This window comes from Miscanthus floridulus, chromosome 4 (assembly GCF_019320115.1).
Source record: "Miscanthus floridulus cultivar M001 chromosome 4, ASM1932011v1, whole genome shotgun sequence".
In the NCBI taxonomy this organism is placed as follows: Eukaryota; Viridiplantae; Streptophyta; class Magnoliopsida; order Poales; family Poaceae; genus Miscanthus; species Miscanthus floridulus.
In genome coordinates this window covers 111,868,184-111,886,175 of record NC_089583.1, presented here as the reverse complement: position 1 = coordinate 111,886,175, position 17,992 = coordinate 111,868,184, and the positions used below count along the sequence as shown (strand labels likewise).

The 17,992-nt window shown below is 49.9% G+C and overlaps 1 protein-coding gene across 1 annotated transcript; it reads right to left on the bottom strand.

The window, feature by feature from the left end:
* Positions 1-446: 446 nt before the first annotated feature.
* LOC136552634 (zinc finger protein 1-like) lies at positions 447-1,684 on the bottom strand. Its single transcript, XM_066544194.1, has one exon. The coding sequence runs from the start codon at positions 1,543-1,545 to the stop codon at positions 823-825; it is 723 nt and encodes a 240-aa protein (XP_066400291.1). The 5' UTR covers positions 1,546-1,684; the 3' UTR covers positions 447-822.
* Between the last annotated feature and the right edge of the window lie 16,308 nt (positions 1,685-17,992).

Below are 17,992 nucleotides of genomic sequence, written 5' to 3'. Positions count from 1 at the left end.
CCTATATCTTTCTGAACCGAGATTAACACGGCGGCGTTGTTTGTTGTCGGCTAGGTGTAAGGTGTACTCCGTAGAGGAGGAGGAGAGACCCGCTGACCGAGCAAGCGTGGCGCTGCACGTCTGACGGCGAGGGGAGCACCTAGCCTCTCTCCAAAGCCAAGCAGGGTCAAAGCTGCGTCGTCCATGTCGCTATCCACATGAGCAGCCTGCACGATTTCTTTAGCGCACACATGTAGTACGATACGAGTAGCTTGCACCTTGCAGCTTCGCGGTGTGGTGGACGGCACTGGCCGCTAATGGAATAGTGGCAGCTAAGACTAAGATCTCACACAATCGACTTAATCCATTTATTGGCACACCGTACCAAGGATATCTCTGTACATTTATATATACTTATATATAAATCGCAGCTCTGATCTAGCTGTATGACTGTATCAGTGTCGACGACTACGCTACCACAATCAGCGTTTCTTCATTCACTTTCACACTGAAATTGAAAAAGGCAAGCAGAAGTTTCCTTGCATGTATATGTGGACTTTACCACCAGGATTTACAGGTAATTAAGTGCTATATATCGATCGCAGCCGTCCGGTTCTTAATCCGGCGGTTCTGCGTCGCAAAATATGGACAGGTGAATGGGTAATAAAGGACCGGAGCCACGAAAATCAGCTCCCTCTGAAGTCTGAACTGAAAGAAAAGGTGTAGTATAGTAGACTGTACCACCGAACGAACCGACGCAGCCGTGCTTGTGCTTATCACATCGATCGAGCAAGCGCCAACTACCCGCCGCCGGCGCCGCCGTTGGAACGATGGATGGATGGATCAGACCACCAGCAGCATCGTCCGTGCCCGCTTGGCCTCCGGTGGTGCGCCCTCGGCCGGCAGGTTGAGGTCGAAGTCCCGCAGCACGGCCGTCGTCGCAGCCGCGGCTGCGCTGGCCTTGTTGGTCTTGGTGGCCACGTCCTTGTCCTTGTCCTTGGCGGCCCCGTCGCCGCCGCCGCCCTCGTAGTGCAGCCGCTTGTGCCCGCCCAGCGCCTGCCCCGACGGGAACGTGCGGAGGCAGAGCGAGCACTGGTGCACCTTCTCCTTCTCCTCCGCGTGCGCGCTGCCGCCGGAACCGGACGACGCCTCGTCGCCTGGCGCCAGCGCTGACGCCGGCGGGGTAGGCGGCGTGGGCGGCTTCCGGTGGCTCGTCTTGTGTCCGCCGAGCGCCTGGTACGACGCGTACACCTTGCCGCACACGGAGCACTCGTACCCGTGCTGATGGTGCTGGGCGGCCTTATTCGCCACCGTAGGCGCCGCGCCCCCACCCTCGGCGGCGGCGTCGCCGCGGAGGCCGCGGGACAGCATCAGGAGGCAGAGCGCGAGGTACTCCTGCTCGGACTGGTCGTGGTAGGCTCCTCCTCCGGCTCCGCTACCGCCGTCGCTGGCGGGGCTCCCGGCGCGGCGCTTGGACCGCCTCCCGCCGCGCGCCCACGAGTCGATCCTCGGCGGCGGCACCGGCGGCTTGCTGCTGGACACGTCGAGGGCCGCGTCGAGCGCCATGGCGGCGAGGCCGATCGATCGATCGATCTCCCGTGGATGGCAGAGTTGACCCGGAGGCAGGAGCGCAGACGGCGAGACGGAGAGAGAGCTGGAGAGGTGGACAAGTAGTAGAGTGGTGGGTGTGTGTGACTGAGAGCGTGGCGTGATGGAGGCGTGGGTGGGCTCGGCTCGGTGCCCGAATATATAGCTGCGCGCGGCCTGCGGGGGAAGGAACGGGAGGGGGGGCAGCTAGCGTAGCGTAGGTGGTGTGCTGTGTGTGGTGGCCTGGTGGGGTGGGGGGAGTGGGTGGTGCGGCGCGCGCGCGCGGGGCGGGCGGAGACCGGACTGGGCGCAGTCGCGCGTGTTCGAGTCGGCGGCGGCAACCTGGCGGGCGCGGGCCCCAGCTACTCACGACTGCGTTGCAGGGTCTCCCTCTATGTGCGGAGTGGCGGATGCACGATGGAAACAGGGCCTAAATAATAAAGATTTAAGGTTAGAGCTAGAGATTAACGATGATTTGAGACCAAATAATCATGCTCTAATGAAGAAATCAGCTTACTGCCCCTTTGGATCCACGTGTGTCAGAGTGTGTGACGGAGAGTGACTTGGTTGTCAAGGCAGCGCGCGGCGTCCCCGGCCGGACACGTGATCCGACGGCTCACGGAGTCGCGCCGGGTCCCGGATTCTGCGATCCTGCGCCGTCCGTTCCGGCTTGGAGTGGACGAGGGTAAAAGAGGACCACGGCAGGCATAGCATAGATGCTTTTGTTCCTGCGACGGACACGCTTGGCACGTGGAGGTGTCTTATCTTTTGGCTTCGAGAAAATATTAATGGCAGCGTATCCTTTTCGCAGGGAAGGCAGGCACAATGGATGCATAATATCGATCGGACTAGCTAGTTCGTTTTATGGATATCTTGCGAATTGATTTTTGTTCCGGGGAGCGCGGCATGATATGCACCGAGCAGCAGCAAATCGCCGGGCCGGGCGCCGCCCCACTGACACGGCACAAAGGTCAAAGGGTGTTCGACTGTTCACTAGCAGCTAAGCGCCTAAGCGTCTACACTAAGCGCTTATTTATTATTCTGGATTTCTGGTTGTATTATTTCTCGGAATAGCATATATGCAAGAGTAGTAAAATTTATCTCGTACTAGCCTGTAGCTGTAGCCATGCATGTTATTTGTATCAGAGAGAACAAAGGAATACTTCCAAATTTGCAAACAGATATATAGCTTTATTCTTCAATATATGAGATGGTGTACTAGCTAGTACAGTAATGGAGAGTTATCTCTACCACCTAATAAACGATAGTGTAGTCCCTGTTTGCTTGTCCTATAATTCGTATTTTTTAATTTATTTTTTTAGTCAGAACATTGTTTTTCTCTTCCAACAAATTAGCCGGAACAGTATTTCAGCAGCGAAGCGAACGGGGCTTACAGCTATACTATATAGCAGAAAGTACTTTAAACTTCAAATAAAGGAGGGCAGGAGGTGATGAGAGAGCCCTGGACAACACATTACACATCGGGCCGGCCGGCGCACCGCGCACGTACGTGGAGCTTCACGAGGTCCCTGGCCTTTTGGGCTTTCGGGGTCCATCCAAATAAACCTACACGTACACGTAACGTAGACGTTAGTACATGTGAAACAGACTGAGACTTAAGCTCGATCTCTCGTGCAGTGCAGACACTAACTCGATCGATTCGATGACCAGCCAACATTAATTTGTCGTAGCTCACACAGTGTCGTGAGTCGCTCTTGCGCTGCAGGCACAATCAATAATTCCCGTGACCATGCATGCATGCGATCCGTCCAATCGTGTGCGCGTACGTGTTGTCTCCACGAGTCCATGCGTTGTCACGGCACACCCGGCACGCCCAAGCGCCGCGCGCGAGGCGGCAAAGGCCGGCTGGGGCATGCACCGAGACGGCGAGGCAGCAGGTGGCCAGACGTCCACCTGCCACGCGGCCAACGCCCAACGGGGACGGCCGCGATCGAGCGGCACCGGATGCGGATAGAGCTAGCGATCGAGGTAGCTAGCCGGCCGGCGCGGTGATCAACTGCCGGGACAGCGACAGAAGCCACGGAATACTCCATGCAGGTAGCTAGAGTGCATCATCATTCATCAGTGTATGTGTGCATGGTGGGCCGGAGAGGAGGCACGTGATTGGACGCGGACACTCCAGGTGTGCTGCACGGATGAGACACTTCACCTGCCACGAGAGCCTTCCCAGCAGCCGCCGCTGACCGAGCTCCACGTACGGCCGGTGCGTTCCCGGCGGCGAGTGTGCAGTGGAAACCCTCTGCTAGGCAGAATACATAAACTCAACTTATAAGATCCAAAAAATTGCATTTAATTTCAATCGTCTGAAAATAATTCAGGATTCTTTTATATTTTCCCAATCTTTTGTCTCTTTAAGCGATTCAAATATCTCCACATCCATTGGTTAATTTTCTGAGCTAGAAAACCTGAGAACTCGAATACATCGACGCAGTAAAGAACCTAATCAACAAGTTACACTTAGCTTGCTTCTAAGATAGTAGAAACTTTATCAAGAATGTATGATTTCGACAATTAACCCATTCTAAATAATGAATGATGCATCATGAGTCCATCTTTCAAATTTGCTAAAATGACTTCATCCATACTAGTATTAATTAGGTAAATTTTGCTAAGGGACACCAACGTGACATTTGCTTATTTATACCATAGAACCATGAATTTACCTAGTATCATTACAAAGTCGTGTTTCTTTGCCACTGGACACAATAGCCATTAAAATAATTATATATCTGACATTAAAAAAGATAAGGGGGTACGAAAGGTCTCTTTGCTCTCCACTCTACCCATCTTCTTATTCCTCTCTCTGCATCCTCTCTATTCTGTCTTTTTGGCTGTCCGAATTAATTTGGTGGATGCGGAACAGGTGACCATGGACATCGCCTGAATAGAGGGTGGACGAGGGGTGTACGGGATGGGGCGGCAAATAAACTCTAGCACAGGCTTGGCGGCTACGACGGCCGGCCGGCCATGGATGTGGAACATAAGGAGATAAGGCACCATTGGAAGGCAACGACGACGGCGGAAGCGGCGGGTGTTGGTGGTGGGGGAGGAGGAGGAGCAGTGGATGACCATGGACGTGACACGAAGGGATCGAGAGGAGGCACCATCAAAAGGCAACAACGACGGTGGGAGTGGTGGGTGTTGGTGGTTGTGGGGGAGGAGGTGTCCATGGAGGGAGGGGTGGCACCAATATGGAAGGCAACTACGGCTGCAAGGAGCGGAAGGTGGTGGTGGTAGGGGAGGAGGAGTGGCCCGGTCGACATGGAGGGACGAGGTCAGTATGCTTTGCGGTGTCATTCAGGGACGCACCGCTGGACTATGCCAGGTGCTCGACGTTGGCAATTTCTTTGCCTGCTGCGAGTAGGGGGATGATGGGGGAGATCTCCATATGCTTCGACTTTGCCAAATTCCTATCATACGATGACCTATTTGGTAGCTGGATCCCGAGCAACAGGTGGGGAGGTAGAGGAGCCTCTTTGACGCGCCGGAGCTCGAGCCCGAGAAGATTAAAGGCAGAAGATAGAGTGGAGGACCCTTTCACACCCCCTTCTCTCCCTGATGTTGGATAAACGATTACTTTAATCGCTATGATTTCCAACGGCAAAGAAATACAGTTTCATAATGGTACTATGCAAAAATGGTTAAGTGTGGATTAGCAAATACCTTGTATGAACTATGCCCTGAGCAAAATTTTCCTACTAATTATTCTCTCGTGGGGAATAAGGTGGTAATGAATCGACTCATTACGTTCCGTAAGTCCAAGAAAGAAACTGAGAAGTGAGATAATGATGGACCAAACATTCTGTTATTCTGCCTTTTGAATTATTTTTGTTACCGTACCAAATTTCTTTGTGAGAGCGTTATGTGACCAAGATTTTTAGATAATCCTAAAATGTAGTTTGTATTTAAGCAACAATTGTTTTACCTTTTTCCCTTCACGTTTGCACTATATGCTTTTTTTTTATCTCAAGTTGACGTTCATCTAGTAGTGAACGTTGTAGGTGAGCTGCCGATCCTAAGACAAGCCACGACAGGTGTGTTTAACGTGGTCTCTCGGGAGCGAGATGTTCTTCGATTTCTCCAAAATCCTTTTATTTAGAGTGTCTTGCGCATCATGCTCACCATTGAAAGTATGCGGTGCATGTTTTGCACACACTTGTGTCAACACCCATTATATTAGTCTCGGATCAGATATCATCTTAATTGTACGTTTTGATGTATTAATGGGAAATAAATCTTTATTTGATCTGAACGATCTGCTGTGATTATTTTTTTAGGGTAAAGTATAATTTACACCCTCCAACTATCGCTAAAGTATAGATTTCAACCTCGAACTTCAAAACCGGATAACTTTGGCCCTCCAACTCTTGAAAAAGTTCAACTTTCATCCTTCTGGGCGGTTTTGCGTATGGACAGTACTTTTGATATTTCCAGGAGGCGCCGAAATTTTATATTATTTGTTTAAGCATCTTAACGTCCTCAAATGAAAAAACTCAAAACTACAAAGTTGTAGATCTCATTGAGAGCTACAACTTTGGTATAAAAAATATTTTATTTAACTCCATACAAATAATATATTAGTGCTCTAATGCGGCAAGCGCTAGTTGACGATTATTATGGTGCTGAAATTTTATATTATTTTTTCGAGCATCTTACTATCCTCAAATGAAAAAAACTCAAAACTACAAAGTTGTAGATCTCATCGAGGTCTAAAATTTACATATAAAAATTATCTTCATCCGTCATCGTATTGAAGGGTTTTCTATTTTTTAAAATTAGAGTCTCATCACGCGACAAGTCGATACAAGTCGCGTGATGAGACTCTAATTTCAAAAAATAGAAAACCCTTTAATACGATGGTGGATGAAGATAATTTTTATATATAAATTGTAGACCTCGATGAGATCTACAACTTTGTAGTTTTGAGTTTTTTCATTTGAGGACAGTAAGATGCTCGAAAAAATAATATAAAATTTCAGCACCATAATAATCGTCAACTAGCGCTTGCCGTATTAGAGCACTAATATATTATTTGTATGAAGTTAAATGAAAATACTTTTTATACCAAAGTTGTAGATCTCAATGAGATCTACAACTTTGTAGTTTTGAGTTTTTTTATTTGAGGATGTTAAGATGCTTAAAAAAATAATATAAAATTTCGACGCCTTCTGGAAATATTTAAAGTACTGTTCATACGCAAAACCGTCAAGAAGGATGAAAGTTGAATTTTTTCAAGAGTTGGAGGGCCAAAGTTATCCGGTTTTGAGGTTCGAGGTTGAAATCTATACTTTGGCGATAGTTGGAGGGTGTAAATTATACTTTACCCTTTTTTTTATACTAACAATTCAACTTAATTTGCTTGCAGGACAGCGAGGTTAGAACGCATGCAACAACTGAAAATCCCAAATCTGGTGCCAGTACAACAGTTATCAGTCAACGTCTCACAACGCAACAAAAAGATCTTTTCTTGAGTTGGTATATGCTATCATTACCTAACCCCCTTGTCCATGTATCCACATGATGCGATGTCATATATAGGGTATATATATCATCAGCCCGGATCTATCGCAATAATTATCAAGGACTCACTCAAGTCGCCAAGTATACGACGCCACAATGCAACGAACCCATATAGAGTAGATTGTGATCAGGAGCTGGCCTTAATGAGAGGAGATTGCAGTGATAGCCAGGAGATCCACTTGTTTAACGAGTCACACTCTTCATGCGTTGCTTAATTACACTGATACATCGCACACGCACAAACGCACGCACATCCAGTACAATTACATACATAACAAACAGGCAGAGCAACCAATCAATCAACGATCCAATCAATATCCATTACGCACCGGCGAGTAGCAGCTACGGTAGTAGTACATACGCACCGATTAATTAATCATCTTTTTTTTTTGCGAATCATCAATCAATTAATTATCTTGCCATGAGGCGGAATCGATCGATCACCAGCAGCGAAATTAACTTAATTACAAACGTGAGGCAACGTGTGAGGTTGGCACACAGAGCGTGGCCACGCAGTGGCGTGCTCGTACACGGACGCTTTATTGGCCCCGTTCGTTGTCTGAAATTTGACTGAAACTGGCTGAAAAATACTGTTCCGGCTGAATTGTTGTGAGAGAAAAATATTGTTTCGGTTAAAAAAAGAAGCCGAACAAGCCATTTTTAAGACGAACGGGGCCATTACAGTAAGTAGTCAATGATTAGCTCCAACTCCATCGCTCAAATCTTAATTACATTACAAACCGCGCGCTGCTGGTCGATGATTCACTTGCCTCGTTATTATTGCGATAGCGCACGGCCGGCCGTGTGCTCGATCTGCTAGTGCTAGCTACCTCTTCCGATCCGATCCGGTATCATCATCGAGGTAATGCCTGCATGCCGCCGTCCGTAGCTAGCTGCAGGCTGCAGCTAGCTGTGCAAGTGCAACTCGCTGGCGGCGTCGTGGCCGGCATTTTTAGCACTTGTTCGATTGTTTCGGATTCATGACCTAGAATTATTTCTGGCTAAAATGATTTATGTAATTTGTATAACAATTTATCAGCCCGCCGGCCAGTGCTGCGGTTGCGCTTCCACCCCCACATGCCCGCCTAGATACACACAAGTGCGTTCGGTTGGGGAGCAGAATCCATGCATGCGGTGCTTCCCTAATCGCACCCGCGGAGAATAATCCCCACGAGTTGCTTGCTTTCGTGTTCTATACTCGTGCAATTAATGGAACGGCCGGTAGTGATGGACTGGAACTGGATGGAGTGAGAGGTAGGTCACGATCTCGGTCGATGGAAACACTGGTCCAGTGGATTGGATCTGCAACCGATATGTTATGATCATCATCTCTGTTTCTTAATTACCTGCACGCTTGAGATCCTAGGAACACAAATGGTTGGTGGGCAATATCTCTCTTTTTAAGTGAAATAAGTATCCTGTTTTATACAACATCATATCGTGCATACTCCTAGAGAACATGGTATAATAAATGCCTACTGTGATAATGTGATGAGTTCAATCCATCTTAGTATTTCTTTTCTTAGAGCTTTTCATAGTGCACTAGTGCGAAATAAGTTGGTTGCTTGACATGAACATGTGTTGGCAAGATAGCCCCTACAAGGTTGAATGACCAACACGATCATTTTTTTTTTACAATATCGGTTGAATGACCAACAAGATAGCCCCCTATAATTAGATCATGCATAGTCCCTACAAGGTTGAATGACCAACATGATCTAATTATAAATGTCTCATGATCTTTCCTGTTTGCAAACTTCTTACCATCGCTTCATCGTTCCCATCGTCTTCTCATCCTAGCTTATAAAAAAAAAACCTACTCTCTCCATTCTAAATTGTATAATGTTTTAGCTTTTCTAGATACATTGTTAAGTGCATATTAAAAGCTATATGTGTCTATAGAAAAATCAAAACGTTTCTTATAATTTGAAATGAAAAAAGTAGTTTTTTAGATAATGGAAGACGGTTCCAGCCTCTACCGTCCCGGAGACACAGCTGAAAAAATGGAGAAAGTATTAGCCATCTTTCTCAACTGTTGTTGCTTATAAAATGTTTACCTTGCTTGCATTGCCGTTCAGTTTTTGTTAAGAGAACGGGACGGGAACCTTAGCTCACTGACAGTCACTGCACGGCTCCGCCTCAAGACTGATATGGGCCTGGTCCTTTTTTTGCGGTCATTTGGGCTTCCCTGGTTTTGAGTTCTCAAGGACCAGTTTTCTTAGGTGGCTGCCGTGTTTACTCCTAGGCCCTAGGGATCAGACCCAGGAACGTAAACAAGCTATAGAAGCGTTGTGTGTGTGTGTGTGTTTTATAATAACATAACACTACAGCTGCGTTGTTGGTGCGCAACTGAAGTCTGAAGGTCGTCATGACATCCTGAATTCCTGATCGCCTCCTGCGTCTGCACACTGCACAGCAACAAAATGTCCTTTTCCCTTTGTTAAGAAGAAAACTGCAGATACGGCAGCATGTTCCTATTGTCCTATGAACTGTCTTAATTTCTCTATCTAATCACCGCTGTTGGATTCTGATCCCCTAGCTGTCTGAATTTTTTAGCTGTTATACGTCTGAATTCTTGCCTGTTATAAATCTCAAACCACGGGTCGATCTCTTGGTTGGAATTTGGAAACGGTGCAAGCATTACTGGTCAATCGGAAGAACACATGCGATGCATTGCTTTCTGTTTAATCAAACTGTCCAAATTGGTAATATCGGTCCGTTCGCTTCGCTGAAAAAACAAGCCAAAACACTGCTCTAGCCGATTTGTTGTGAGAGAAAAACACTGTTCCTACTGAAAAAACAAGCTAAAAAATACGGATTATAAGAGAAGCGAACAGGGCCATCAAAGTGGCATTATAAAGCGTGGCAAGTTATCTAGTCTAGACACTAACGTGTAGTGTAAACAAAATCCACCCGCTTCTTATCAACCATATCTCTCGTAAGTATGAGATGTATGGCGACAGTGGCAAAAGTATCAAATTCAGATGATCTATGCAAATTTTTTTTTACAAAGATCATGTGATATTATCATCATCATAAAAGCTCCCTTAGCTGCCAAAAGTCAATCAAGTTAAAGTGATTGGCAATCCATGAATCCAGGAGTGCCATTTCAGATGATAATATTTCCGTGATATGAATTCAGATCTTTCATGTGCAGGAGCACATCCTCAAATATCCCTCGACGTCTGATTTGTCCCACACGTAGAAACAACACACAAATAATTCTATTTACTAACATCTAACTCATCATAGCTATGATAGTATCAAGTTGGACAGCTGCAATACAAACAGCAGTGGTATATACATGCATGAAAGTCCAGTTGCCATGGAATTTTTTTTATATAGTTAAAAGCAAGCACTTCTCCACGAGAAGTTTTTTTACTATAGAATTCTTTTTCCCCCTTAAAAAAAGTTTATAGGATGCATTCTGGTGGTGAACACAGTGGCCAGCGTTGGCGCTTTCACTTGTTCAGATATATAAGAATTTATTTAATAATATCCTTTGCCAGTTGGATATGAGTATTTGTACATGATGAAAGCGATTTTGTTAGGTGGAAGCGTCGATCTGTCCCCCTTCAGGCTTCAGTTCAACGCGCGCCTGTCTAGGTTTTGCCGTCCTTGCTGACTACTGCCAATGCTCAAGGTCTAAGCTAGCTGTAGCTGGTAGCTAGCTCTAGGTTTCTTTTTAAAACGAATCAGACAGGAGACCTGCCGATCATAAAGAAGAAAGATAAGTCCAAAATAGGCATAACGATACAACATCGACCAACAACCACGCTGGAAAACAAACTCAACAAAAGGAAAAGAAAAACAACTCAAGTCGGTCGGATTAGGACATCGACACGAACTGCACAAAGCCGAAGCTCAACTCAAAAAAGAAAAAAAAGAGAACCACCACCAACACCAAACCACAGCGCTACACCGCCAACCCCCGGACCACTAAGGACGTCAGGGCAAAAACACCTTCGTCACCGCTCGCGCCGTCGTTACCGACGATGATCCACACCGAGCTAGCCTGCTGCCAAGTAGGGCTAGCCGCCCTAGGTCGTTGCAAGCCGTGTAGCCGTCCCGCAATCAGATCCGCTTGCGCTGCCTGTCAAGACGATGTACCACACTGGACTAGCCACCGCCAAGTAGGGCTAGCCACCGTAGCCCGCTGCAAGCCGCCAAACCAACACGTGAGCAGCTGCCTCTGTTGCTCACCAAGCCGATCCCATCCACCGAGATCCAGACGCGTACACTGTAGTTTCCAGCAATCTAGTTGCCTCATCGAAGGTATAAGTGCCACATGGGTCAGAAAACCTCCTTATGTCGGAACGGCTGCCGCTGAGCGGGGCCACCCGCCGCCAAACCACGTAGGTCACCTCGGCAACGCAAATCTACTGGCCACCACCTCTCACGCCGGTCTCCTCGCCAACTTCGTGGGTGCCGCCCACGCCGGTCTCCTCGCCCTCTTCGTGGGCGCAACTAGCGCCCGGTCCTTCTAGGACCGTCGCCCTCCACCGAGCAGATGCCAAGCCCTCTAATCGCTGCTCCAACGTCCTCTTCCTAGCAACCTTCTGACGCCATCGGCAACCACCATGACTAGCATAGCACGAGCTTCCAAAGCGACGCCTCCAACGAAAGGAACGACGCCACAAGCGCTAACCAGGAGGTTAATGTTTTACTCCAGAAAGAAAGCTCCATGCAAGAGGAGGGGGCTGATCGATGGACGCTTGTAAACGGCGCCCGCAAGCGTCGCCGTCATCGGCTCGAAAGGGCAAGGCTTTCGCCAAGGCCCCCAACCCCCTGCACAGACCTCAATGCTGCCGTTGCCAAGCGAGGGTTGCCGCTCGTCATTCCCATCCGGAGCTCAGCCCTGCACAAGGTTGAAGCCGCAACCAGCCCCAGGACGCCGGAGCCCAGGGCAGCAAAGCAGCGTTGCCGCAGTCCAACGTCGCTGTCGACCGCCCTCGCCGGTGGTGTGCCGCCACACCGCCGCCCCCGCCAAGCGGCTGAGCGCGTCCTTGACGAAGCGTCGCCGCCGCCGTGAGACCCTGTGGGGCGAGGACCACCGCCACCGAGCACGCGCAGATCCAGCACAGGGGAACCGGATCCGGCCGTCGGAGGACTGAATCCGCTGCCCCTTAAGCTCCAATCGCCGAGGCCGCGCCTGTAGTCGACGGCGAGCAGCAGCCACCTCCACCTTCGTCGAGCGCGCCGCTCCGGCCAATTTCGTGTATTGTAATGTTTCTTTTTTTCATCTGTATGTACGAAAGACAGTATAGAAATGAAGAAAATGTTGTGTCAGTGAATATCTATCTACCTCGTTATTCAACATGATGCCAAACTGACTGCGTGCCTAACTGTAGTTAGAATGGAGATAACTTTTGCGAATTCGCTAAATAAAATTATCCATTTCTCAAAAAGCTATCCACCGATTTGTTTGGGGACATGCATGTCATTTGTTACCAATCATGATTACACGTGTACACCCAAATATACTAAATAGAGGTTTAGGTTGAAGATTAGCTACACAAAAGCGATCATATGTGATCAAAACAATCTCCTTCCACGTTCCTCCAACTATAACTACCGCCGAACTATCATCAATAATTTTGAGTTACATATTTCTTGAGATCTCCTTTTTTATGAATCACCTCTACAATGCTAAACATTAACAACGGATAAGATAAACTTTAAATATAAGTCAAGTCATTATATGTTTAATCAAGACTTTGCAAATATTATTAGCAGGTTTAATGACCAACTAATTATTCTCTTGATCGTGTTGTCCTAATTAGGCCCTGTTCGCTTATCTTATAATCCGTCTTTTTCAGTTTGTTTTTTCAACCGAAACAACGTTTTTCTCTCACAACAAATCAGCGGGAACAATATTTTTGCTTGTTTTTTCAGCGAAGCGAACGGGGCCTTAATTAAGGACCATTTTGTGTGCTTATATCCTTTAAGGACTCACCCCATTCCACCCGTTTCAAGTTTCGTTTAGTTTCAACTATGAACTTATTCTTCATAGTTTGTGTCGGGTACCTTAGAATGGGGTACCCCAAGCGAAACATCAAATGGGTCGCTAAAGTCCCATCTAAAAAAATAAAAGCTAGAAGGTAAGTCATGGGCCCCTCACCCGCCACGATCGAGCCCACTGGGCCCTCCCCCTCCTCGCCTCGAGCCTCGAGCAGGAGGTCTCGGCATCCCGACGCAAACTCCGCTTCGTGCGAGGCTCCCCAGGGAAGGCCTCGGCAGGGAACGCCGTCTCCGCCTCGCCCGAGGCCCTCCACAGAAGGCCTCGGCAGGAAGCGCGTTCTCCGTATCGCGCGAGGCCTCTCGCGCGAGGCCTTGGCAAGGAGCCTGATCTCCGTCACGCGCGAGGCCTCATTCTCCGTATCGCTCGAGGCCGGCTCGTCCGCGGTCCGTCGCCCCCCGCCTCTGCCGATCCTCCCGACAGCGCGTCATGTCTCATTAATGCTTCAACCACTCCCGGAATCTCAGCCGGACGGTGGCTTAACGCCACAGAATGGCCGACGCGACCCGAGGTCGCATCAGCGCCATACCGGCCGGGACAGGGCACGGCGGGGATTACCGGCCACTGTGTCCTAACACTGTGTCCATGATCAGCCAAGGCCTCGGCACTGTACACCAGGGCCTCGGCGATCTTGGGGTTCGTGCCTGCCGAGACCCCCCACCGCAGTACAAGCCTCGGCACCGACCAAGTCTCGGCCTTGCGTACAGTCCCTCCACAGTGGCTTGCACGTTCGCCGCTGCGTCCACTCCGAGGCATTCCCGGGGCTCCCACGACGCACAGGATATGATGGGACGACCACGCCGCCCCAGTACTCCAAGGACGGACCACTCCGACGACCACGCCGCCACAGGAACAGGCCACAGGGTTCGAACATGCCGCCCCTATTGGCATGATGCCGCATAGTAATACATGTACTGTCCTTGTCCTCCCTTCAACTATAAAAGAAGAAGACTTGGGCTACTTAGGGGGGGAGAACACCTGGTAACACACACACATGCACACATTCCCGCCGCTTGAGAGCAACGTCTCAGACGGCCCACACGACACCTTGCCGAGACCTGGGACTAGTTCCCTCCTTCCCTTAGCTTGTAACCCCCTACTACGAGCACTTCGGTGCAAGGAATACAAGTTTGATCTCTTAGACTGGACATAGGGTACCGATTGCTCGAACCAGTATAAATCTTGTGTCTCTTTGCATCACCATCCGGAATCAGGAGCACGCAGAACAAATTCACTAGTCGGTTGAGGACCCCCCGGTCCAAAACACCGACAGTTGGCGCGCCAGGTAGGGGCCTCTACGTGTTAGTTTCGTCATCCCAGCAGGTGCCGGATGGCAGACCCCGTACGACCATTGCGTCTCGGCACCGTGGTTTGGTTCGGGAGCCTAGAGTTCATGTCTCTAGGGCATGAGTACGACATGGTACTCCTCACTCCTCGAGCCCCACCGTCCGATGATGAAGTTACGCACCGGCAGCCCAGGCGCAGGCGGCGCCCGGGCGGCCGCTCTCGCCGCACTCGCCAGGCACGACGTGAGCAAGGCCACCCCGACGCTACGCGAACCCAGGGCGGCACGCCACTCCCCGCCGATATCCTACGACCAGCTGTTGGTATGGGGTCCCTAGCTAGGGACCTGTCTGGCCTGAGCTTGGACAAAGGAAAATCGCCGGTGGCTCGCGGCGATGCCCAGTCATCAAGCTCCGCTTCCCCACTCCCTGAAGAACCGACCCCGGCGGAGTAGAATCTGGCGACGGCACCATCCCCATACCCCTTTGGGTTGAGAAATGCCGCCGCTTCTTACGCCTACGCATACGCTGCTGCTCACAAGGATCCCTTAGTGCGCTGCCAGCGCTTTGGTCTCGACCTAAGCACCCACACCGACTCCTCGGATGAGGACGCGGCATGGCCCAAAGTGGATTTCTTCGGGCTCCACGACTCTAGGGCTTTGCGCCAGTTCTTGGCCGTAAGCGACTACTGCTTTGGTTACTTCGACTCCGACAACGAAGGCACTTACGATCCCACTCGCGAGTGTTTCCACGTTGGGCTCGGGATGCCGAGGGCAGGCGAAGAGGACGAGGCGGCAGGTAGCCGCTCCCTGCTTTGCCCAGGGGCGGGCGCCACCATGCCCCCATGCATTGCCCTGCCGGCCGTACGAAATGAGAACGTTGCTCTTGCACGACCTTAGCGCCCAGACCTAGAGCAGCTCCGAGAGCTCTAGGCCAAGGTCAAACAAGACCAACTCCTTCTGTAGCAGCTTTGAGACACTCTCAAACAAGAATAGCGAGGCCGCGGCGAAGGCGGGGGAGCCTGACGGAGGGCCCGCGATGTGCATCACCGCATCCACGACGACGAAGGGAGTGAGCAACCCCCAGTCTTCAATCGCGCTAGCCAGAACGTCGTGGCTACGGCAATGCTGGTCCGCGCAATGCCTGAGCCTTCCACCACGGAGGGGCGGCGGGTCCACGACGAGCTCCGTGATCTCCTAGAGACCGCTGCGGTTCAGCAGGCCAAGAGTTCTGCCTCCCGACGGCACAGGGGCACCTCGAACCTGCCCACGGCTGAAAGCTCTAGTTTGGTTTTGGTTAATTGATGAAACCCTAAGTGCTAACCTAGTTTATCAAAGTGATTATGAGATAGGTAGCACTACTCCAAGTGATGAAGCAATGACGAAGATCATGACAATGGTGATAGCATGGTGATGATCAAATGCTTGAACTTGGAAAAGAAGAAAGAGAAAAACAAAAGGCTCAAGGCAAAGGTATAAAATGTAGGAGCCATTTTGTTTTAGTGATCAAGACACTTAGTGAGTGTGATCACATTTAGGATAGATAGACGTACTATTAAGAGGAGTGAAACTCGTATCGGAATGCGGTTATCAAAGTGCCACTAGATGCTCTAACTCATTGCATATGCATTTAGGATCTAGTGGAGTGCTAACACCCTTGAAAATATTTGTGAAAAAAAGGCTAACTCATATGTGCAAGGTGTTTGCAGGGTTGAGATGGGTTTGGGTCCCTCTCTCCCTCCCGCCGAGCTTGCGAGGCGGGATTCGGCGCTTTCGGGAAAATGAAATGTCTATTTTCTATTGCGCCGGATGCAAAATTCTTGGTGGTTGGCACACTTGAGAAAGGGTGAAGAAGTTAGAGTTGAAATGGAGTTGGTCGAAATGATGCTGGCGTCGGTCTACTGACCGGACGCTGGGTCACTCAGCGACCGGACGCTGAAGGGCTGCGTCCGGTCGAGGTGTCAGACGGCACAGTCGCTAGGGTTGAGCACCGGACGCTGGTCTGCGTCCGGTCAAGGTGGACCGGACGCGTCCGGTCAAGGTGGACCGGACGCGTCCGGTCGAAAAAACATTCCTCGGGGAGCTTACTGGAAACGACCGGACGCTGGGGCTTCAGCGTCCGGTCAGTTTTGACCGGAGCGTCCGGTCAGCTTTGTAGCCATTGAAATCTGACGAACAGCGTTTGAAGCCGGTGACGCGTGGCGTCCATCGGGCGACCGGACGCTGAGGGCCAGCGTCCGGTCAGTATGACCGGAGCGTCCGGTCAGAGCGTGTTTTTGCCCAGTGAAGGGGTATAACGGCTCTATTTGATGGGGGCTCTATTTATAGCCCCATGGCCGGCTCAAAGGATAACTCTTGCACATTTTCATTGACATAGCATCCTTGTGAGCTTAGCCAAAGCCCTCCCACTCATCTCCATCATTGATCCATCATCATTGTGAGATTGGGAGAGAATCCAAGTGCATTGCTTGAGTGATTGCATCTAGAGGCACTTGGTATTCGTGTTGCGCTACGGATTTCGCTTGTTTCTCTTGGTGGTTGCCACCACCTAGACGGTTGGAGCAGCGGTGGAGGATCGGCACGAGTTGGTGATTGTTCGTGGCCATCTCCGGTGATTGTGAGGGGAGTTGTACCTTCCTCGGTGGAGTGCCGAAAGGTAACTCTAGTAAATTGCTTGTGTCATTGAGTTACCTCACTTGTGGGTCGGTTCTTGCGGTGTCCAATCGTGTGGACGAGGTTTGTGCAACACCTCTTAGCCGCCGAACCACCAAGTGTTGGTCGACACAACGGGGACGTAGCGTGTTGGCAAGCACGTGAACCTCGGGAGAAAATCGATTGTCTCTTGTCTTTGGCATTCTCCCGGTGATTGGCTATATATTCATCTTGTGATTGGTTCATCCTCTACACGTCGGTATAATCACTCTACTCACTCATTTACATTCTTGCAAACTAGTTGATACAAGCTCTTTAGTGTAATTAGAATTGAGAGCTTGCTTTATTATTTACATTCATCTAGTTGAGCTCTTTAGAGTAGCAAGGTTGAGAGCTCTTAGTGAGTATTTACATAGCAAGTTTGTGTGCCTAAGTATTCATTGCAACTAGAATTGTTGGATAGGTGGCTTGCAACCCTTGTAGAGCTAGAGCAAGTTTGCATTACGCTATTTGTCATACTAATCAAATTGCTCTAGTTGATTTGTAGATTTTTAAATAGGCTATTCACGCCCCCTCTAGCCATATTAGGACCTTTCAACGGCGCCGCCTCGGCAGGAGAGGGAAGCCCTGGCTCGCCCCGAGCCTGACCGAGCGCCAATAGCCCACAGGGTCCCCATGCTTCTAGACCGCCTCGACAATCGATGTGAGGTGCAGGGAGACCATGAGGTGGTCAGTAGGCGACGACGCCACGACAACGAGGGGCCCGCTCGAGGCTACCACCCACACCGGGGCGGTCGCTATGATAATGGGGAGGATCGTAGTCCTTCCCCTGAACCGCCAGGCCCTTGGGTCTTCAGCAGGGCCATCCGCGCTGCTCTTTTTCCCACCCAGTTCCGGCAGCCGACCAATCTCGCAAGGTACAACGGTGAGAC